This window comes from Crocodylus porosus, unplaced genomic scaffold (assembly GCF_001723895.1).
Source record: "Crocodylus porosus isolate Cpor-Errol unplaced genomic scaffold, CroPor_comp1, whole genome shotgun sequence".
Classification (NCBI taxonomy): Eukaryota; Metazoa; Chordata; order Crocodylia; family Crocodylidae; genus Crocodylus; species Crocodylus porosus.
In genome coordinates, this window is record NW_017728947.1 from 7,616,684 (window position 1) to 7,640,292 (window position 23,609).

A 23,609-nucleotide genomic window follows, 5' to 3' on the forward strand; every position below is an offset into this window, starting at 1 on the left:
GAACCACCTCCGGTGGCAGCCTGTTCCAAACTTTGGGGGGGGCTTGGACAGTAATGAAGTTCTTTCTTATGTCCAGTCTGAAACGGTCATGGAGGAGTTTGTGATCGTTCGACCTTGTCATTCCTTGGGGCGCTCTGGTGAACAGACGTTCCCCCAGATCTTGGTGAACACCCCGATAAACTTATTAGGTGGCCACCAGGTCCCCCCCGAGCCTGCGCTTTTCCAGGCTGAAGAGTCCCATGGCTCTCAGCCTCTCATCATAAGGTCTGTTTTCATGACCTCTGATCATGAGCATGGCTATTCTCTGGACTCTCTCAAGCTTCTCCACATCCTTTTTGAATTGTGGGGCCCAAAACTGGATGCAGTACTCCAGCTGCGGCCTCACCAAGGCCAAGTACAACAGGAGAATAATGTCCTGGGAGTTGCTTGAGAAGCATCTATGGATGCTTTACTAGCTGCAGCACTGCATTGGTAGCTCATGTTTATCTTGTGGTCAGTGATGACCCCCAAGCGTATTTCTTCCATAGTGCTAGCCAGCATAGCACTGCTGAGCCTATAAGCATGCTGCAGGTATTTCCTCCCAAGGTGGAGAACCTTGCATTTTTCGGTGTTAAACACCGTCGGATTCTCATCCACCCATTTCCTGAGCTTGTCAAGGTCTTGCCTGGATCACCCTCCTGTCCTCAGGTGTGGATGCTTTACCCCAGAGTTTGGTGTCGTTGGTGAACTTGGCCAGTCCACTTCTGACACCAATGTCTACTTCATTTATGAATATGTTAAACAGTATGGGCCCTAGGACAGAGTCTTGAGGGACCCCACTGGTTACAGGGCACCATGACGATTGACTTCCATCAACCGCCACCCTTTGGGTCTTACCACAGAGCCAATTCCCCAGCCAGCAGATCGTGGTGCAGCCAAGGCCACAGTTAGCCAGTTTTGCCAAGCGGTGATCATGGGATACCAGATCAAAGGCTTTTTTGAAGTCAAGATATATGACACCAATCTCTTCCCCCTTGTCCAGGTGATAGGTCACCTGGTTGTAAAAGGAAATGAGATTGGTCAAGCAAGACCTACCTGCAACAAACCCATACTGGCTATCCCTCAGGATGTTGCCATCAGCCAGTCTGCTGAGAATGGCCTCTTTGGTAATCTTTTCTAGGATCTTCCCAGGGATAGAGGTCAGCCTGATGGGTCTGTAGTTTGCTGGATCCACCTTCCTCCCTTTCTTGAAGATAGGTACCACATTGGCCTTCTTCCAGTCTTCGGGCACTTTACCAGAGCATCAGGAGTTCTCAAAGATCCGTGTCAGGGGCTGGGCTATGATGCTCACCAGCTCCTTGAGTACCCTGGGGTGTAGATTGTCAGGGCCAGCTGACTTGAAGGTATCCAGCCTCTCAAGATGCTCCTTCATGAGGTCAACATTTATGGAGGGTAAGGAATCTCCCTTACCCAGGCCTCCCTGTCCCACAGTGGGCAGAGGCATCCCATGTGACTGGTGAACAACTGATGCAAAATACCCATTTAGCAAGTTTGCTTTTTTTTCTGGGTGTTGGTTGTCAGTTATCCCATCTGGTTTAACAGGGGTCCAATGTTGCTGTTGCTTTTCCTCTGGCTCCCCACATATTTAGAAAAAGGACTTTTTATTGTCCTTGATATTTGTAGCTAGTTGGAGTTCACAGCCTTGGCTTTCCTGGTTCGCTCCCTGCAGGTCTGGACCAGTGCAGAGTATTCCTCCTTGGCGGTGATTCCAGTACTCCGTCCTTTGTAGGTCTTCCTTTTTAAGGTGCAGGAGGTCCGCCAGTTCCCTGCAGAGCCAAGGGGGCTGCTATGCCCTTTTTCTGCCTTTCCTCCGAGACGGGATGAACTTTGCTTGCACACCCAGGATTGCTCCCTTGAGGAGCAGCCACTCATCCTGAACTCCCCTCCTCTTTGGGTTGTCACCCTTTAGTGCCTTGCTGACAAAGCCTCCTTAGGTTGTCAAAGTCAGCTTTCCTGAAGTCAAGGACTTTTGTATTGCTGACTGACTTGCCAGCTTTTCAGTGGATGGTGAAGGTGATCGGTTTGTGGTCACTGTCACCCAGCTTCCCTTTGATCATTAGGTCGTCCCCAGTTGTCAGTACCAGGTTGAGCAGAGCTTTACCTCTCATCAGCCCATAGACTTCCTGTGTCAGAGCTCGTCCACGCATGAGAGAGAGTTTTGTGACCACTCGGATTTGGCCGAGTGCTCTTCCCACGCAATGTCTGGGTAGTTGAAGTCTCCCATGATAACCATGCACAGGGAGTGTGCAGCCTCAGCCAGTTCCCTGGTGAACTCCTGGTCAAGGTCTTGATCCTGGGTAGGAGGTCTGTAATAGACTCCCACCATTGTGTCCCCTGTGCTGTGTTCCCCACAGATTTTAACCCAGAGGGTCTCCAGTCCATGCTGGGTGCCAATGTCAGCTTGCAGGGATGCCCTAGCTTTCCTTGACATGGAGAACTACACCCCCACCCATTTTGTCCACTTGATCTCTCCTGTACAGGAGGGTATAGGCATCTGTACCGAGTCACGGGTGGAGTCCCACCAGGTCTCTGTTGTCCCTATGACATCATAATTATTTATATTAAGCAGGAGGACAAGCTCCTGGCATTTGTGTATAGGCACGCAAGTGTCCCTTTGGGGCCCTTGCCTTCCCTAGAGTTTGTTCCAGGGCTCGGGCAGGGGTGGGCTCCCTTAAGTGCCTTGGCCTGCTGGCTTTGCAAGGATTGCTCAGCGGGCCAACAGTGGCAGTAGTTCCCCATCCCCCGGCGGGCTTAGTTTAAAGTCCAGTGGAGCAGGTCAGCCAGTCTGGCTGAGAATAGCCTCCTTCCCAGCAGAGAGAGGTGGAGGCTGTCCCTTCCCAGCAGCTGACTGCTTCTCTCACCAAAGAGCGGACTATGGTCATGGAAGCCAAAGCCTTCCCGATGACGCCAGTGTCGCAGTCTCTGGTTTGCTACCTCGATCCCCCTCTCTCCTCAGCCCATAGCCCGAGACTGGAAGGATCAATAAGAATACTACCTGCACCAAACCCCAGTTTTCTTGTTAAGTGTCCTTTTTTAAAAGTGTTTACTTTGCTAGAAAGCTACAGTGTAAGGAGGGTGTACTTCCACCTTGTGTCTGCATTTCCTTTCTCCTCTCCAAAAGTTGCTCCCACAGGAGAAAAACAAAGTGGTTAGCCACATTAGTGTGAAGTCAGGCAGAATGTAGGCCAGTATGGCAACTTACACATGCCTTTGAACTAGTTAGTGAGCCTTCGTAGGTAACAGCCTACTTCATCAGACACTATGAATAGACTTGCAGAATGACCTACTTTTAAAAACCAACTTGAACATGATAATGCTGAACAGGAAATCATACGCAGGCTGAATTGTAAGATGTCGTTGTGTTAGTCTCTAAGGTGCCACCTTGTCCTGCCTTCTGCCAGACTGAATGGTGTTAAACGTGGTCTCACTAGAGATTGTGGATTCTTATCCCATTACCTGGGCCAGTTATTAACTCCAGCTGTTAACCCCAGTGTCCCTCAGTGTGTTGCCTGCATTGTTTATCTCTACTGACACTTTATCCCTCTGAGCAGCGCTCCTTTTCCTTGTATTTAAATATCTCTCTGCTAAGGGCACTTTCTTTCTGCAAGTCCATTGATAGTATATGACTGCTTGGCAACATATTTTTTGGCAAGGGGCCAGAATGACTCAGCTCTGGTCTGAGGTGGGGTGGGGACTAGGACCCTGCTGTCTCTGTCAATTCTTTTCCCTGCCACCCATTTACAAACAGCCTAGGGAGAGCCTCAGGCACCCACCTGCAGCGCAGCAGAGCCCCCTGCTGCCGAATTCTGTTGAAGCCACTGCTCTGGGTCCAGTGGCTGCCAAATACAAAACTGACTTCCTTTGCATCCCAACCAGTCTCTACCTGTAATCTCCACACATGTGGATACACATACATTTTTAGTTTGGACAATAAGCCACTTGCTACCGCTTGCCTTCGTGTATTTCTGTAAAGATTCCAAGCCAGTTCTGCAGTGGGGCTTGAGGAGTTGCTGTGAACTTTAGAAAGGTAGAAACTAAGTTCAGGGCATTAAAACATGAGCTACAGAAAACAAAATTTAAAATGTGTTCATCAGTGTTATATATTGAGATAAAACATTCTTTTCTGTTTATTTTACCTAGTGCCTGCATGGACCGGTTCTAATTCAGCAGCATGTCAAACTGCAGCAAAATGGCATCATAATTCAAGGGAACAGTTGGCAAACAGGTAACATGGCTACAATAGTAAATTTACATTCACATTAAGTATGCTTCTTGTCTGTAGAGCACTGAATCCCTGAATAATCTGACTTACTTTTACTCATAGGAGCAAATTTGCTTTAAAATGTTCATATCCTTTCTAGACATTGTGCATCTAAGGAAAGACTAGTCTTGTAGCTCTGAGAATAAACACAGTGTGGTACAGTTATGTTAGCTCTAGAATAGATTGTTGGTTATCTCTCTTTCCTTTAAGCTAGCGGTGCACCGATACATCGATCCAATATTGGATTGGTACCAATATAAAGAAAATTGACTGCATCGGAAATTGGCCCAATGGGGCTAATAATTTGGCTATTAAATGCCAGTGCATGCACGCAGCTGCAGCACAGCACTGGAGCAGCAGGGAGTGGAGTCTGGCAGCATGGAGAGCTGCCTCCAGCTGGTCAGTCCATTGTGGTAGAAAGGGAGGAGGGAGAGAAGGGATGTGGAGGGGCAGATCATCTGCACAATCCCCCCATCCCCCCCCGTGGTGAGGGAGGGGGCAGGGGCAGGTGCTGCCCAGCTGGGGCATGGGATGTAGGCACGGCTTGTGGGGGCAGGGATGGCTCCCACTGCTGTTTGCACCCAGGTGGAGGGGCAGGGATATGGGCCCCCCCAGATCTGTACAGTGCGGGCTGAAGCCGGGCTCTTCTTGCTGGGGGCTGGTCTCAGAGCTGGGCCTATAGAGGGGGCTACAGCCAAATTTCGCTGTAGCTCCCTTCCAGCACCGCTACCGCGTGCCCAGCGCAGCTCTGGCTTTTCCCAGCACATGGAGACAGGGATTGAGCTGGGAAGAGCCAGATGCATGGCAGCACTAGGATGGAGCTTCAGCAAAATTTGGGGTGGCTGCAGCCCCTTCTGTAGCCCCTGCCTCGAGCCCAGGCCCTGGTGAAAAGAGCCTGGCTCCAACCTGCAGCTGCAGCCCACCCACTCGTCCTGCAGAGATCTGGGGGCATATGTCCCATTTCCCTCCCTTCCCCCCCCGGGATGCAAGCAACAGTGGGAACCATGCCACCTCCCTTCCCCCACCCCCCCAATGAGCTGCGCCTCCGTCCTGCATCCCACCCTGCCCCAGCTTCCCTTGTCCCCTCCCTTACCTCAGGGGGAGATTTAATCTGCCCCCCACCCCTTCCACCACAATGGATTTACCAGCTGGAGGCAGCTCTCCACACTATATTGGAAATCAGATTGGTATTAGCTGACTATGCCTCCTTAAAAATGGGATATCTGTATCAGCCCCAAAAATCTCTACTGGTACACCCCCACTTTAAGCAATTCCAAATCTCTTCCCAATTTTCTAGCCCTTGTTGTAGGCGTATTGGAATTCAATTAGTTGGTCTGTATAAGGTTCATACTGGGCCTTCTTGGTTACCATAGCAGTCTTGGGGCATTTGCTCCACTGTACCTGCAATCCTGTATTCAGCCATTATGAAGATATTGGGTGGGATCTTGTGTGATGATGTTAACTGAATGAGTATGGTCCTTAAAAACACGTAGTTTCCCTAACATGGAAAAACTTACTATCTGCATTTCTCTGGTGGTATAGTGTGCCATGCTACTTGTATTAATAAATTACTCCAAGTTAGTTACCTTCCTTCTGAGGTTCAGGAGTATTTCTTTAATCACAGATGTATGCACTGCAGCGAAAGGGACACACTCTTCATAGAAATTAAGAAAATAGTTATCTGCCATTTGCTTGTTTGGCTGGCCAAATTTGTGCCAGTTGTATACAGCAAATGAAAAGCCCTAATCTTTGTAGATTTAGGGGAATAGGAATTTAAGGATGTATTTTCTTCAGAGGCTGAGACTGAGGCTCGTATATTATGCAATATGCTTTCTTATGTGTCCATAAAATATTTTGGACAATTGAAGAGATGATGTTTTTCTGCCACATGTTTTTCTTTTTTTCTTCTTTATATAGAGCCATGGAAGTTCTTAAGGGAAAAGGTCAAAGGTCTTGGTCTGTTGCATTGTCAATAGCTGACCTGATTGAAAGTATATTGAAAGATAAAAGAAAGGTTCATTCTGTATCCACTCTGGCAAAGGTAAATGTGATATTTCTTTTTCCGTTAATTGTCATCATATCCATCATACCTAGCATGACATTTTAACTTTAGCAGAACAGAGATGTTAGCTTAGTCCAACAATTCTACAGTTGTATCATTTCTATTCCTTTCTTCTGACACCAGTTTTTAGCACTAATCAGAATGAACAAGAATCTGCTACTCTTTTGGCTGTAGTTTGAGGACAGGATTGTAAATAGATTTTTTTTTTTTTTCCTTTTCCCCCTCCCCCAACACTGGGGTAGTTGAGTGCTGCATCATTCTTGGTACTGGCATCCAGCTTCCTAGCAGTCAGAGCTGTAGTGTAACAAGCAGACTTGATGCCTGAATCACATGCTGTGTTGGTGGGGGGGCAGGGGTGAGCATTAGAGTTGTGCAAAATTTTGGAAGCCATTTTGTTTTGGAGTTGTTTTGGGCTGCTTTGGTGCCCAAAACACTGGATTTGAATCGAAATGGAAGGCACAGAAACATCTCTGAAACAAAACTAGGCATCTGAAATGTTTTGGAAAATTTCAACAGTTCGGAGCCAGGCTTGCAAGGAAACAGCTATGTGCTGCTGCCCTGCAGTGCGACTCAGCTCCACAGGGAGCAGAAGTCTGCACCAGGGGTTTCCTCGCTGCCACTGCCTGTCCCATGCTGTCCCGGTGATGCGGGGCTGCACGGGGAGGGCAGTGGTAGTGAGGAGACCTCCTGCGCAGGTCTCTGCTCCCTGTGCAGCAGAGTCATGTGGCAGGGACCAGCAGACTTGCTCACCACTCTGTGCTGCTTCCCTGCCCCACGACCCAACGTGACAGGGATCAGAGATCCACGTGGGGGTCTCTGCCTGCGTGGAGGGCAGTGGCCCTCTTCCTCCCCCAGCTGAGCCACCCACAGCTCCTCCTGGCTGGGTAGGGCTATGCAAAGCTTCCCCTGCAGCCTGTTCGAAACAGATTTGGAGGAGATTTGGTAGAGCCAAATCTCTTAAATGAATTCGGCTGAAATGAAACAGCGACATGAATCACTGTCCTCCAAAATGGCTGAATCCAAAACCAAATCAAAACACAGCTGTTTCTCATAGCTCTAGTGAGCACGTGGTTTCTAAGAGCAGGAGAGGCACAAGTTGCAGGGGCAGGTTCTAAGAGTGAGGGTGGGGTGGGGGAGAGGAGGCAGGGCTGGTTTTACTTGCACCAGTCCCAGCTGAACAACTGCTGCCACTGCGTGTGCTATACCCATCTGGACTGTTGCTCTTTAAAACAGCAGCTGGGGGACTGTTTTGGAGTTCTCTGCATGAGTGAGCTTCTGGGGCACGGACTGTGGGGGCATGGAGGGTGATTCTGGAGCCTTTTCAAATTTGGCATCAAGGATAGTGTCCCTTTTGGCCACCCCTTGTTATGCAAATAGTTCACAGGCTGTGATATAGTTGGTTTTGGTAAGTAGCACAGGTAGGTGTGTCTTGGTTTCAAAGTGCTTGATGCTGACTGCAAGTTTTCTAAAGCACCAAACATTTTCAGCTCTCTCTACAGGAATCTGATACAGACTTTCCTTTAGTACTATATTTGATAAAACTGAGAAGTATTATTGTCTACAGTGTTCTTACTTTCTAGAAACTGTTTAAACAAAATCATGTTAGACTTTAAACTTTATCCTAGATGTATTAATTGAACAATGTTATTTATATTAGGAAGTAAACATTATGAAGAAGTATTTCGCTTTAGTAACAGTTAATTCCTGTTCTGAAAATTGGAAATTTCCTTCTAAGGGATGACTGTAAGATTTCAAACAAAATGGAATAAAGGCTGTGATTACTGTTTTATGACCTACAGATGCTTATTAAATTACCTTCTCTTATTATCATATGAAGGTTCTGTTAAATAGCTACTCCTCTGCAGAAATGTCCTAATGATGCCTTTTAACTGGACCTGCATATTGTCTGCACAACCTAAGACTTTACACATGTGGACACACATTATTTTACCCTAAAAAATGTGAGGCGACTATTTTAATTGTCACTTGAATTTTAGTGATTTTAATTGCAGAATACAAATGTGCATGTTCATATACTAATACATGCTCTACACCCCAAAATTTTGCTGGGATAGCCACATTGGTCAGATAGAGTGTGTGCTTTTAGTTTTGTTCTCCGCATAATCAGTAAAGTTAATGGAGATGCAGTTATACTAGACGTATGGCACCCTGGGGTGCCTTGAGATCCTTTCAAGGGTGCTCTGGGGTGCCATGTAGTCTTAGCATTGTTAGATGTGCAAACATGATTCACAGAATAATCCTATACAGGGTGCCTGTACATGAGCAGGGAGGCTGCTCCGATGTGCTGTAATTCCAGCTCCTTGGAGCAGACTCAATTAATAGTCTGCTGGAGCATGGCGATTACCACGCTCCAGCAATATTCCTATGTTTCATGTATCAGTGTATTGTTGGATTCTTTGCAACAAAAAACTTCCTCAATGTTTTCTGTAGACAGCCCCTGCCACCCCCCCTCCCCCCGAAGTTAAAAGTAAGAGCTGTCATTTTTCAGGGGATACCTTGAGTCTAAAAAAGATTGTGAGAACCCATGTACTAGAGGGGGAAAAAATCCTGATAATATAGCTTGCACCATCTGGAGAACTGTTTTAAGCTATGCTGGCAAAAAGTGTTCTTTTGCTGTGACAAGTTTTGTCTCCACCATTGAGATTTGCTAAGATAAATATGTTGTTTAAATATACAAAAGCCCTAAGAAATCCTAAACACTTAACTGCAATAAGGCACAGATCTTGCATAGCATAAATTACTATATGTTATTCTAAATAAATAACATTTAAGCTATGCTTATCTGCTAAACAAAGAACATCTTGCTTAGTTGAATTTTAACTATCTTAATTCACATAATTCCATAGGGCATAGAATTAGCAGAGGTTTCTAAAGATGCACAGTATTCAAAAACAGTTGCATTAACAGTCCTTTACTGTTTGCACAATTCCAGGGGTGCTGCAATATAAACAGTGAAGTATTTTTAAGTATGCCTTGTATTCTTGGAACCAATGGTGTGATTGAAATGATCAAGCCAGAGAAAGAGGAGCTGGTGGCAGCAAAACTACAGAACAGTGCCTCATCAATTCATGACCTTCAGCAGCAATTGAAACTTTAAACATGATGAAGTCCTGACATCTACTTATGACAGCGTTGGATTTGCTAAGGAGAAAGGGTTGCTGTTAAATCTTTGTAAACAGTACAGTTGTCTGATTTCCTTTCACAAGTTCGTCATTCCTACAAAGCTCTTTTTAATCTCTTTAACACAGCACACCACAAACAAAAATTAAGAATTTCTATTGTGTGTGTTTTCCTAATCAAAATGAGGGTAATATACAAAAATGTTTCATCAAAACCTAAGCAATTTTGCCTGCCTTCTTCATCATTAACATAAGAATCAGGCCTGCATGGTACATAAATTCATTGGGGGATGGGGCGGTGACATCAACTTAACCAGGTGCTTGGGTATTCTTTCAGTATATGTGGAGAGCCACCCTTTGCTAACTTTCAGTGTGCAGAGACTGACCAACACCATCTCACACCAGCTTTTCACTGCAGTAAGTAATTGACTGACAGGCACAATAAAGCCTGCTTATAAGCAGACACAGTGAAGGTTAATGCACTTTATCGTCTTTTATGTAACCAAATTCTATTCCATCACATGGCTATAAAAATATATATTTTTAATAATACCTCCAAACTTGAACTTTTGGACATTGCATATGAATGTAGGGTTTTTTTGTTCATCTAATTGTGCCTGAAACTTTCCCCTAGAAGGTACTATTGTTGTTTTGTAGTGTGTAGCATTAGAGTTTCTGAAAGATTAGAACTACCTTTTTAAACTCACAGCAGGCACACCAAAAGATGTGGCATTAGTTCAAATACTCTTTGGAGTGTAGAGATGTTTGTGACAGGATAATAATGAACCATATTATCTGACTATGAGGTCATTGAGCTTTAGATAAGGCATCTAAGGAATAAGATGTATGGAGCAGGAAGCTAATTCTGCATAGGGAGGCACCTATAAACAGAAGTGGTTGAGGTTTTGTGTAAAAGGATGTTCTGATTTTAAAATAAACCATTTGGGACACATTACTTTTCTCTTATTAAACCAGGTACCCTTCTAAAAGAAAGACCTTTGTATTAAAGTATTAATGATACCAAGCATAAGGGAGAAATGTAGGCTTTGCTCTTGCTTTTAGGACTTAAGAATTGGACTCAACATTTCAAGTGTTGAAACAGGGATGAAATTTTGTCAGCAAAGATACAGAGTATGAATGCTTTAAGCGAAGCTCTACTGGCTTGTTCCTTGCGAAGGTGCTGTCTTGCAATAGCTGAGTACCCTCAGCTTCCATTTGAAAGTCGTTTTGTACAACTGATGTGAGCTGTTTCTGTTGATTCCTGTAAGAGCAGGATTGAGCCCTTTCTTTGGTCTTAGTGGGAGATGTAGTATGCTGAGAGTTCTCAGCATTGTGAGCAAAAAAGAAAACAACCGTTTTTTTTCAGTTTCATAGTGTATGAGAATACTGTTTATTTTGATCAATGCTATATCTCAAGCGGGTTGTCATATAAACTTAGCTGGTTTATCTGGTTGTAAAAAAATAGCTGGACTATTTTTACTTTTGAAAAATCTCAAGTGAGCAATAACTAAATTTTTCTTGGGGTTTTTTGCATTGCGATATGTTGTAGAGGGTTTTGTGGCTGGAGTGATGCACTACATTTAATATTGTAGCATATTTTATTAAACATTGCAGTAGTTTTTTATTTTTGGGTTTGTTTGTTTTTTAAGATAACAGTACATTTATCATAACATCTATTAGTAAACTCCCCCAGTTATTTTAAAATACCATTCTTTAGTCCCAATGGAGTTTTTATTTAAAAATGACCAAAGTATCACAGCTTTAAAAATGGCATTTGTTTCTCAGAGGAAGAATAATTTCAAAATGCCTTTTTTTTTTTTTTTTGAGATGAAAGGCTACCTGTTATTCAGAAACGCTACGTAAAGTTTATCTTAAATGCACACAGTATTGCTAAAGTGGCATGTTCTGTTTGGTGTTCTGCAAACTGCTGCCTAAGGATTGGTGTATTGCTGTAAAATTCTATTGTTGATATTTCTGTTCATGTAGGTAGTCGTGCAATTCATATGTTCAACTGCTTTCCCCAAATACGGTTTTTAAATCATGTCCAAGTCTAACAATTATTTTTGTGGTTTTAAATGAAATAGTTATGAAAAGGGGAGTCCTTGGAAAAGTGACTCAAAAGTGTAATAGACCTGCCTACAGGAAAACTTTAATTCAAGTGGGTGCATTGAGCATTCTCAATTAAAACAGTATGTGGTAGACTAAAGTGACAGTATTCTTCTGGATGGTATTTGTGCATATTAATAATCCTAAATCAGCAGAACATGTGATTTGTACTTCGGTTCTTTTACATTAACTTTGTGGTTAATGATCATGTCTGGCTGCTTACGTTGTGCATGGAACACTTGCAAGAAATAATGTTTGGCAGAGTGCTGACCAATAGCAATAAAGGATATGTGTATTGCTGGTTTTTTTGGTTTAATTCATCATCTTGTATAGTAGGCTGCTGCTTCAACTGGGGGTATCAATTTTGGAATGACTTGTTGGGTTGGAAGGGACCTCAGGAGGTCATCTAGTCCAACCGCCTGCTCAAAGCAGTGCCATCCCCAAGTAGATCATTCCAGCCAGGGCTTTGTCGAGCCGGGCATTAAACGCCAAGGATGGAGAGTCCTTCACCTCTGTAGGTAACCTGTTCCAGTGCTTCATCACCCTCCTAGTGAGAGTTTTTCCTAATAGCCAACTTAAACCTCCCTTGCTGCAACTTGAGACCATTGTTCCTTGTTCTGTCATCACTGAGAACAGTCTAAGTTGGGGGTAGGCAACATTTTTGGCCAGGGTGCCGAAAACTGCAATGTTTACCTTGTAAAGAGCAGCCTGGGCTCTGTGGCTGGCAGCAACTGCCCAGAGCCCAGCCCCGTGGTAGTGAGCTGAGCAAAATAGCTTCATGTGCCGTGCTCTGCAACACATGCTGTGGGTTGCTGAGCCCTGGTTTAGCTCCATCCTCTTTGGACACCCTCTTCAGATAGTTGAAGGTGGCTGTTAACCACTCAGTCTTCTCATCTACAGCCTAAATAAGGCCAATTCCCTCAGCCTTGCCTCGCAACCCATGTGCCCCAGACTTGGGAACCCTTTTTCTTGCCCTCTGCTAGATTCTGTCCAACTTGTCCACATCCTTTATGTAGTGGGGGGGAGCAAACTGGATAGAGCACTCCAGATGTGGGCCCCCCCCACCCCGTTCCCTCCTCCTCCTCCTCAGGGCAGAGTAGAGGGAAACATAGGAGCAGAGGCTGCTCTGCCTACTTGGCAGTGCTGTGTAATAGGGCCATTTTGAAGACCACAAGCTGGCCTTATTTTCAGAGGTAGGAAGATGTAATGGGGTACTAGGGGGAGGGTGTATTCCTCTCCTATGCAGTACTCCTGCAGCCAAGACCAAAGGCCCTGCACCTGGGGCCATGTTTTAAAAAAGCAGGTAGCAGCAGTAAGATGCTAACAGCTGAAACCCTGCTGTCTCTCTGCCTGAGCTGCCCCCTAAAACTCATTGGCCCTTTCTCCAGGGAGGCGGGGCTCATTGCCCCCATTTTACAGCTGGGAAGACTAAGGCCCGCGGCCCAGCTCCACAGCGTCCAATCGCTCTCCCCCCTCCCCTGAGGCCACACGGGGCGGGGCTACTAATTAGAGCAGCACCTCGCTCATTGGCCGCAGAGGCACGTGACCATCCACCCCACGGACTGGGCGGTGGGAGCCCCCCTCCCGCGCCCGGCATCACGTGATGAGGTGACGCGCAGGCGCGGCGGAAGTGAGGCCGCGGGAAGCGCCGCCAGCTTCCGGTGTCGGTGGGGGGGCCAGGCGGGGGAGGACGGAAGATCGAGTGCTTGAGCTAGGCCGCGGGTTTCTCCGCGCGGGCGCGCTAGTGGCGGGGCTGCCATGGCGCTGTCCGAGAGCCAGCTGAAGAAGATGCTCGGCAAGGTACGGAGCGCCGCCGGCCTCCGCGTCCGGCGCGGGGCTTTGCCGTAGCAACCAGGCAGGGTGGGGGCAGTGCGCGCTGAAACCGCCAGCCCAGCGTTCGGGGGGCGCGGAGCAGCCTTTCTGGGAGCCGGGGGGCTCAGCAGGGCCGGCCCCCTTTCTCGTGTTGCTCTGGGATGGTGGTGTACAGGAGGGGGAGGGGAAGGACAGATTGGGTTGTGAATTTGGAGACCTCCCAGGCTCCAAACAGGTCTGTCTGAGCATAAACCTAACACAGAGTTAGTGCCCATGGACCGGGGGGCCATTGGGTATATCTGCTGGCTTTGGGGGACTGCTGCAGGAAACCCAGATGGTGCACTTGTTTTGAACCCATGACCTCGCTCCCAAGTAGGGACGCTGAGGACAGTGTGCTGGGGAGTGCTTGCTGGTGTTCGAGTGAGTCCAGGGAGCCAGTGGGTACTGCCCAGGGAAACATTGCCTGGAGATGTGAACAGAGAAGGGACAGGAAAATATGCCCCGGCCTAGTGAGCTAAGAACAGGCTGGATTCAGATGAAGCCACCTGCCCCCACCTCCCCCCAACTGGCTGGATTCAGCTTGGAGTGACCACCATGCAGCAAATGTAGACTTACGGCTAGAAACAGGCAACCAGATGCATTCCAGTTTGAGCTTTGTTTTGCAGCAAACCCAAGAACTTAGAGAGGAGCCTGTTGTCCCACACGAAATGCCTGGGAAGTATGCAAGTTAATACTTTGCTTCTGAATGGTCGCAGCTTAATTGCCATTTCAGTCTTCTGGTATAAACAGTGTCTCGTTTGTTTTGATGCAGGTTATATCTCAGGCTAGCCCGTATCAAATCAAATTGAGTGTCTGTTTTTAGCCACAGGTACTTAGGGAGATAGTGGGTTTATTATCCCCTCTGTAAGGTCCAAGGGGCTCACTTTGAAGAAAAGTTCTGACATCTGGCTCAAATATGAATCAAACCGGTCTTCTGTTTTTTAGTCTAGGAGTCTATTACTGACTACAAGGCCACATCCAGACAAGCACAGGCATTTGGTTTCCCAGGGACAAGAAGCAGCGTCACACTGCTGTGCTGGTCCCCAGGGGGTGCCTGTGCCATATGCCCGCCGCACATGGTGGGTTACCCCAAGTGGGGTAGGGAAGGCTGGGGCCAGCAACTGTGCTGGCCCTAGCAACCTTACCTGGGGGCTGGGGAAGCTGCAGCCACAGTGCTCCTGCAGCTGAGAGCCTGGCCGGCAGCATGACTCTGACAGGCCAGGCTCTGGCTTTGGGTGGTGCACAGTGCAGCCACATGCACTGCCTTACTTTTTTTCCCGCGCAGCAGATCCTGGGGTCAGTAAAAACCCTCATGCTGCAAGGTAGCAGTGTGAGAAACACCTTAATGGATAGTGTGTATGGTGTTATACATGGCTGTGCTCGTCTGGACATGGCCCTAGTGACTAAAGGTCCTCAGCAGGGACCCGTTTCTTCCCACGTCCGGTAATTGCAGACACGGGGTAAAGGCAGGTCTTCCTTTCTCCCCTCATACTTTAAGAAACCCTGTTTTAAAATCAGGCACTGAGCTAGCTAACCCAAGGCTGGGTGAGGTTGACTCCCCTGTCTTAGAGTAGCTACTGTCATGGATTTTTAGGAAGACGTAATAATATCTTTCCTGGTGACCATTTATTACTTGTTGTCAATTGATCTGACAGACAAAAACTCAAACTTTGAGATTTGTTTTCGCAGGTTAATTGTACTGTGCATACTAGTATTGCCAGTCATGCAGGGAATTGATTGGGTCCTTCAGTTAGCCTTAAAGAAGACCTGTTTAAGAATATGTGTATGTGGCATAGTGTGCTGCTTGGCAGGGATACGTGAGTAAGCCTGGGTCAAGCTCTGTGGTCACTGTACTTGGGTGAGTGCTTTGCTAATCCAATGGTACTTGTAGTTGTACCCAGACTAGTTAGGATGGCATTGCATCTTGTGGTCTGAAGTCTTAAGAGTCTGCAAGATAAAGTTCTTGATCCTGCTCCAGAAGTTGAGGCCCAGTGTCAAAGTTTAGCAGAGCCAGTCTTCTGTGCAACTTAGGCACTGCCATTATTAGAAAGTTGAAAAACCCTTTTATTATTACAAGACAGTTCACGTTCGGTGTATGCTATGCATGACTTGTTTACTTTTCAGAGAGATCAGGCCAGGAATTTATCATTGCCATTTATGTCTTAGGTATACATAGGGATCTACTCAATTCATGATTTTGCGGAAACCACACAATCCAGGATTGTCTGCAAAATCAACTTTAAATAAAACACTTAAAAATGAAATGCTGGCCTCCCCAGTGGTAGCCGGCAGTCAATGCTGCCTAGCCCCAGCCTTGCTACTCACCCCAGGGGGAGAAGGCACTGGCTGGCGGGGCAGTAGACAAGATGGCGGCTGCCCCTTGATCCTTTCTTCCCCACCTCCAGGGCCTCTCCACCAATTAGTGCCATGGGGCAGGACAACACAAAGGGCAGACAGCAGATAAGATGGCACTCCCTACCAGGGCCTCTACCAATAGCGCTGAGGGGTGGGGCCAACTGATCACATCCAGGAAATATCCATGAAATGTGCTCTTCATGCTATGACCAATCCATGCAAATTATTTAGTCTCACTGCAGTGCAAGTAGATCCCTAGGTAAATGAGCATCTACAATCAGTGGCATTAAATATGCTAGGGGTGCAACCTGGAAGTTGTAGTGGGGAGGGGCATGGGACAGATCTGTAAATAATATTTCCCTTGGCATCTGGTCTCTGCCACGGTGAATGACAGAATGTTGAGGTAGATGTACCAATAGTCTGACTCAGTAGGCCTATGATTCTTAACCTTGTGTACACTTAAATCCTTTCAAGGGTGCCGTGAGGTGCCAAACCCTGTTAGTACTATTAGGTGTGCAAATATCATTCACAAGATAAAACCAGAGATACCAAATACAAATCCATAATGTTAAAAACAGTCTGACCCTTTATGATGTTTCTCAGTTCCTTGTAACAAAAGAATTATTAGTCAAAAAACAAATGAAAACTAAGTTGACATTTTCTGAGGTGTGCTTCAAGTCTAACAAGGTTGAGCACCACTGCAGTAGGTATTTCTTATGTTCTGAGTGTGTTAATGAAATTAGATATCATGTAGTCCTTTAAAAATCCACAGGAAAGTGATCTGTTTATCATTTAAATTTCTTGCAAGAAGGAAAACCTGAACAGCAAAAGGTGCAGCACTAGTTTCTGTTCATCATTGTGGAGGTTAGAAGTAAAGATTGGAAGTGTTGATCAGATCACACGCAAATCACTTCATCCTGTTTCACAGGAGATGAATTCAGTGAAAATGGCTGTTCACCTATTAGCAAGAGAAAGTAATTGTTTTAATATTTTATTTTTACTTTAAGCTCACTTTCAAAGAGACATATTTATAGTAGCTATATAATTATTAATTATACATGTTGAACATCTTCCAAATATCTGCAAGACTCATCCTCATACCAAGTGAAGAATTATAACTATGTATAACAATAGTGTTTATGAATAGTTTGAGTGACTATTAAGGTTTATTTCCCCCTTTGGATAAATATTTGCTTTCTGTATCTGACTTACTGCCTGACTTGGGGCAAATTGCTTCCCCTCTCTCTGTGTTTGTTTCTTGATATGTCAAATAGGAGTCTGATGTCTAATCTATTTTGAGGTTCCAGACTGAAAAAAGTTTTTATAATTTTTAAGTATTAGTCCAGGTTAATAAATGTAGATAATAATTTTAGTAGATGCTTATTTTCTCAGGCAGTGAGTCTTTCATAAATATGTAACAAATAGTAGCAAAGTATAAATAAATATTAGATAAAAATTTGTTTGTTCAAATGCAAATATGAACGAAAAGGGTAATAAGGCGCAATCATACTACATAGTTTTAGAGACGTCTCATTTCTAATGTAAAATTCCACATTGTAATATAAAACAATGTGATGATAACTTCTATGCTCTGTTTTGTGCGGATCAGACTGTTCCTAACATAACCTCTTATATGCAAAATCTACTCTTTCTTCAATAGTTGTAATCTGCTTACTCCTAGAAAGCATATGAGAGGATCATCTGTTGCAGTCCTAGACCAGATCATAGCAATAACTATAGTCAAATTCATCATCTCCATTCTAGTTTGGTACAAAGCCATCACAAAAAAACAGTGTCTGCAACAGTCCTTTTTAACATTAAAGAAAACACAAAATAATTTTAAGCGCTCACTTATGTGTGCTTGCCAGGTGAGCCAGGTGTGCTTGCCAGGTGTGTGTGTGTGCTGGGTGAGTGTGTGCAGACTGTGTGCAGTTTCTCCTAAAAATCTTAAAATCAAGTACCTGGGTTAACATTTTACTCTGATCATGTGTACTGAAGTGATTGCTGAAATGAATTACAGTAGCATTCAAGGAGACTCGCTTCAGACTTTTAAATGCACCATTCCTGTAGGTAACATGTCCTTACTTAAGGTATTACAGATTCACTATAAAAACACTTTCTTCTTTATAGAAAAATTGACGTGCACTTGATTGGTTGCTATACTGTACAGTTGGAAAATCTTTCAAGTAAAGTTCCTAAAGCGATCTACATATGCGAGGCTTGTAATGCCACTGTTCAGGAGGCAAGCTTTATTGTACTTATTTCATTAAATGAAATGTGCTGCAGAGAGGAAATGATACGAATGGGTCACATGTAAACATGTGGAACTAGCTCTTGATCTTTGTACTTGTTCTGGACTTCTTTCAGCAAAAGCTCTCTCTTATTGCTTATGTACAAGTTTAACTGAGCATACTTGTGCTGCTGCAGAAAACAGGAGTCTTGGATTATTTTAGGATGGTTTACTTCTCATATTAATAGGATAAGCTTGAAGGCATTTGATTTTATTGTTGCATGCTAGTGAACTCAGACTGAAAGAAGGACCTAGTATATTCAGTCTTGCTTCATCAGCTGTCAAGTTTTCCTTGACTTCGGAGGGCGGGGAGGGGAGAAATCCAAAGTTGCGCTTTCTCCATGGGTAAGGCTGTATCGGGGTGGAGAGAGAGTGGGAGGTCCTACCTATTCTCACAAAATATGATTTGGACTTGCCATTGTTTTAATTCCCTTACAGATTATAAGGAAATAGGAACAAGCAGTCCTTGAGTTTTGTTACTCAAGTGAATAGTTGTGAGAGCAAAAGCATCCTTTTACATTTGGTAACATAAGCTGATAGCATTTGAATTAATTTAAACCTGCTAAGTATTATTCACTGGGTGCTCTGAAGCATTTGGACATGATTTGTCTTACTTTTTCATAGTTGTGATCTCTTCCCCCTGCTTCTATTGTTGCAAAGCTACCTTGGCATCGAAGAGAGGGAGGTGGTAATCCTTGTAGAAATTACAGAATGTTTCACTTGTATAGGTACTGGATAAATGCATACTTTATTTAACTGTGTAACACAATGCCAGTCCAGTATGTTGCTTATATTGCAACAAATCTGACTATTCACATGTTAGTTAAATGTACACTAGGATGTGGACCCTTGGTAGGGTTAGATTCTTAATGCCTTAACTGCCCCTGTAGAGATGAAGCTTTGTGTGCTGGCTGAGGGTATATGTAGCCAGAGTAAATAGTAGCCATGAAAATTACCAGCTTTTTTCCTCATTTTTCAGAGCTCTAATAGTTATTTTGTTGTTTAGGGCCTTGAAAATGAGGGGAGCTAGTCTGTTTCAGGGCTGCTAATGCTCCAGCGTTGACAGGGCTGGGTATATCTTACATTGTTTGGATAAGTGTATAATCCAAGTCATTGTCTGGACTTTTTTCTATCCTGAGCCTGTGTACTAAAACAGAGCACAATGAACTGTTGTTACTTACATGGAAAAATGTTAGAGAGGGAATATTTTTTTTAGCTGGCTTTTAATGCAAGTGAATAGATGGTAAATAGAGTGAGACTGCACTACATGCCCAGCCAACCCGCTGCTGCTCATGAACAGCTGTTTTATGGTCAAACAACTAGGTCAGAATTTGTGTACCATTAAATTGCATGGTAAATTGATGTCAGAGCACATCTGTAAAAACAACTTCTTATTGCTGCTGTATTAGTGGGTACACAAATGAGCCTTGAGATTTGCATTACTGCTGCTATTGTTTGGTTTGGTGCTTCTTGCTTCCTTATACTACTCACTACTTCAGATAGGGCTTGATTTTTGTTGTTGTTGAAGGCAGCACCTTGGGAATAGCAACAGGGTGCGTACACTGGAGGTGAGCTCTCCCTGTGTCTGTCTTGCCTCCCTCTGAGATGCTCCAAACACTATCTGAATGCTTCAGCTAAAGTATCAAGTGGTTTCTGGTAAGATTTGTATGTATGTAGGAGTCCTGGATCCATGTACTCCAGCCCTGATTGCACATCTTGCTCTCTTTTCCCAAGTTCAAGGGGGCGAGAAAGTAGGATGTACCAGGTGACCCTCACAGCACTATCTTCTGCTATTGAGCTTCAGTATATGCACATATTATTATAGCTGCTGGGAGCAGGTCCTATCCCAGTAGTAATTGTGAGTGTGGTTACTTTTGACTCAGTAAATGCACTTTTTAGCCATGTGTCACACGTAAACTGCACTGACATACTTTACTGCAGTGAGAGACCAACCTTTTTTGGTAGGTGGGCTGCAAATTAGCCTTAGATACTCCCTGAGTGCCACTTCAATCCCCCTTTCTTGCCTGATCTGCTCTTCTGTTTTCTGTTTCCTTCCTGATCTGCTGCTGGGCTCCCTGTTTCCTCCCTTGTTTGCCATATGCCCTATATAGAGGCTCCCTATGTCATTTGTGGCAGATGTGCTGCAGGTTGGGTGCCCCTGTATTACAGGTTACAATTGATTTGCAGTTTTATATAAGGAAAGTTTTAAGAAATCGTTATGCTGGCTCAGAGATACTTCTGTAAACAAAGATTTCGCTAGCATCAGTATGGTTTCTAGCTTTTGAGGATCTTTCACTTTTTTCCCCTCTTATTCTTGTCTTTTTTTAGTAGAAACAGAATGGATTTATGGGAATAAGTGCTGAAAACATTTTAAATTCATGGTTATTACATGTAGTAAAACAAATTGGATTCCATTTTTATTGTTTCCAATATGATAGGGTTGATCCTACTGTTTTGCTGTTGCAATTCACAACTAGTCCTTAACTTTATTCTTAAAATTACTTTAACTATTTTTACAAGCTAGAAAGATGGTATCTTTAATTGAAGATTAACTGTGCTGATATTCAGACTGTTTTGGATCTGTGTCTACTTGAAATGTGCTTTCATTCATACCCTCTTAATCTGCATTACAATTGCTGTTGCTGAATCTTTCAATGTGTGTACACTTATGCTGGAACAAGAGCACTTTGTTAATTTTAGAAAGTAGACTAAACCAAAGGGTGGTTGTGCACTGTTGTTGCAAAAATAAATGTTTGTATGTGGAGTTCATCAGAAAAAACACAGATGAGCCCCAAGTTATATCATTTGTATAGAGCCTTGTAAATATAAAATCTTACATGCTTGGCTTTCCACAAGAAAAACAAGGCAACCCAAAGCAAAGCCTTAGGGTTGTTGATCTTAAAGAAATTTAATATTTTTCTTTTTCAGTACAAGTACAGAGACCTAACAGTGCAAGAAACCGTCGGTGTTATTACCCAGTACAAAGACCTCAAACCGGTAATGGATGCATATGGTGAGTTTGTGGTTAAGAAGAATATTTAATTTGTTGTTGCTGATTTAGCTATATAGTGCATTTGTATGTTATTTATCTTATCTTTAAAGTTTGATAGTTCTAAAATTCAATTGGCTAATGTCTCATAATAAAATAATTTTTGACTGTTCAGCATTCAGTTGTCACAGAAAAACTAAGGACTGAAACAAAATTTAAAGATCTGTTCTTTAAAGTCCTGTGACAGAAGTACTTTTGGAAAAAGTGTCAGTAGAGAAAATGTATTCAAAAAGGAATTTATGTAGGAATTCACCCACTCTTGAGTATGGATGATTCATGAACAGGGATCCAGGTTTTCTATTTCTCATTAAAAAATGGGAAACGAGGATGTTTGCTTTTAACCAAGAAAAACACGGATTTTCCATTTTATCAGAGAAACACACAGATTTTCCATTTTTGCAAAGAGCTTTCTTTAGGCTGGCAGAGTTCCAGCCTGCAAGGGGCTGGGGGGAGCAGGAGCACATGACTCTGGAAGCCTGGAGAGCAGCTCCCCCAGGTCAGTGTGGTGGGGATGGTGGCAGGGATTGAAGCCCTCATAGGGATGAAGGAAGTTGGGTAGAGCTGGGGCTGCTGCTCAGCCCGGGTGGTGTTTGGAGTTTGGGGCCCGGGGCTGGAGTGTGTAGCCACAGGGCCCCAGTGGAGAGCATGGCAGAGCTGCAGGCTGCTTGTCCAGGGGAGTGGGGTAGGGCTGGAGGGGTGCAGAGAAGGCACATACACCAGATGTGTGCACAGGGTGGGGACGGGGGTAGGCTGTGGTCTCAGGCTTCCCGCTCAGCTGCCTCTCCTCCCCTTCCCCCCCAACCCTGAGGTTTTGTTTTGGGTTGCCTCTACAGCCCAGCAGATGGGACCTGGTGTGGCAGGGCAGAGTGCAGCTGAACAGGGAAACATATTGCTGCTGCAAGCCCTGTACTGCCCTGCCAAAACACCCCTGCCTGCCTGGCAGCAGCAAGCAGGGGGCACCTTGCCATGGTGGTGTGGAGCTCCTGGTGCCTGCAATGAGCTTCCCCGTCTGGCCCCGCTCTGCCCTACTGTGCTAGGTCCCACCCACTGGGCCCAGGAGGCCCCAAGGAGAAGGCAGCTGGGCAGGGAGCTCCTGTCCCCTGCACCCAAGGGCTCTGCTCCAGCTGTGCTGCCTGTGGGGACGGGGAGCTGAGCTCTACTCCACCACAGCAGCTGCCACCTCCTGCCTGCAGGAGGTCTTAAAGATTTGTAAGGGTGGACCTGCCACCTGGCAGCTTGTGGGCAGGGGGCTGCAGACCTGGGTCCCTGGCCCTATAACTCTGGTAGCTGGGGAACCTCTCTGGCAGGCCTGGGGGGATAGGGAGGCTGTGGGTGGGGAGCGCAAGGCACCAGCCAGGCCAGGGAGGCTGTGGGTGGGTAGAGAGGGGCCTGGACCTGTATCCTGGTGAGCAAAGGGGGCAGGGGGAGCTCTGATTTTTCCATGATAAATAAAACCCCCAAAATCAAATGGGGTTTATCAGAGAATTTGTGATTTTTAAACAGAGAAATTCAGGATCCCTGCTCATGACCTTTCTTATAGCAATTTTGTTTCAGCCTGGTATATGAGACTTATGTGGTATACTATTCAGTAGTAACTCTTACTTTGGAAGCTATTAGAAGATCACAAATTGAGCTGAACTATAGTAAATATTTTCTCATATTTATTTATAAAGAACAATAAATTAGTCAAAAGAGTGATCTTGTTAACAGTGAATCTGCACTACACTCTTTTAGGGCTAAAAAAAATCAATTATTCTGGAGTATAGCAAGGCTGTTTGAGAGTTCTTGTAATGTGCATATAGAAATTTAATTTTAATTGACTAGTCAAACAGTGTTGAACTGCCACTAGTCATTTTTAAAAGGTATCAGCACATTTCAGTGTATTATGTGCAAGACATGTCTAGAGGTATTTTTAGGGTTTGAGTTAAAGTTTGAGCTTAGTTAATATGTTTGTTGAAGATTTTAAGTGAGGAACCACTTGAGCAAAGACTGGATAAAAATGAAAAAGGGACCAAGAGCAGAATATTGTCTAGCGATCAGAAGTGATTCTGCATTGCCATAGGATGCATAAAATGTCAGTGCAGTTTTTGAACTATGCATTTAAAGAAAAGGGTCCTGCAGGATGGAGGTAGCTATTCCTTTCTAGACTGCCCCAGATGAGACTGCATCCATAAAGTTAATTGTAATCAGTTTTAAGGAAAACATTTCCAGAAGGGTAATTCACATTTGATAGAGTTAAAAGAAGTAAGAAAACATTTGGGGGGCCCGAAAAGATTAATTTTCTAGGAAATATTAACAAAATGCATATTATACTGTAATTAAAGGCAAAGCCTGCAGATCTTTGTAAGTCATTAGCACCTAAAAGTAGTATTTGCATGGTGAGCTACACTGATGTATTGCTAGAAGTGATTAAATGAAAAATAAGAAAAAGGAAAATCTAGGCTTATGATGAAGAC

At 44.5% G+C, this 23,609-nt stretch overlaps 2 protein-coding genes across 6 annotated transcripts in view; both read left to right on the forward strand.

Moving 5' to 3' along the window:
* UEVLD (UEV and lactate/malate dehyrogenase domains) overlaps positions 1-11,126 on the forward strand; it is a 44,456-nt gene extending 33,330 nt beyond the window's left edge. For all 4 annotated transcript variants that reach the window (XM_019551462.1, XM_019551464.1, XM_019551461.1 and 1 more), the window contains 3 exons: positions 4,180-4,264; positions 6,218-6,341; positions 9,316-11,126. In XM_019551462.1, coding sequence (XP_019407007.1) covers positions 4,180-4,264; positions 6,218-6,341; positions 9,316-9,480 — 374 coding nt within the window. In that variant the 3' untranslated portion in view covers positions 9,481-11,126. The remainder of the gene's footprint in view (positions 1-4,179; positions 4,265-6,217; positions 6,342-9,315) is intronic.
* A 2,141-nt stretch (positions 11,127-13,267) lies between these two features.
* The window catches only part of TSG101 (tumor susceptibility 101), a 69,448-nt gene continuing 59,106 nt past the window's right edge, over positions 13,268-23,609 (forward strand). Inside the window, exons 1-2 of one of the 2 annotated variants that reach the window (XM_019551747.1) lie at positions 13,268-13,408; positions 21,033-21,117. In XM_019551747.1, coding sequence (XP_019407292.1) covers positions 13,367-13,408; positions 21,033-21,117 — 127 coding nt within the window. In that variant the 5' untranslated portion in view covers positions 13,268-13,366. The remainder of the gene's footprint in view (positions 13,409-21,032; positions 21,118-23,609) is intronic. The other variant, XM_019551748.1, reaches the window with a different exon arrangement.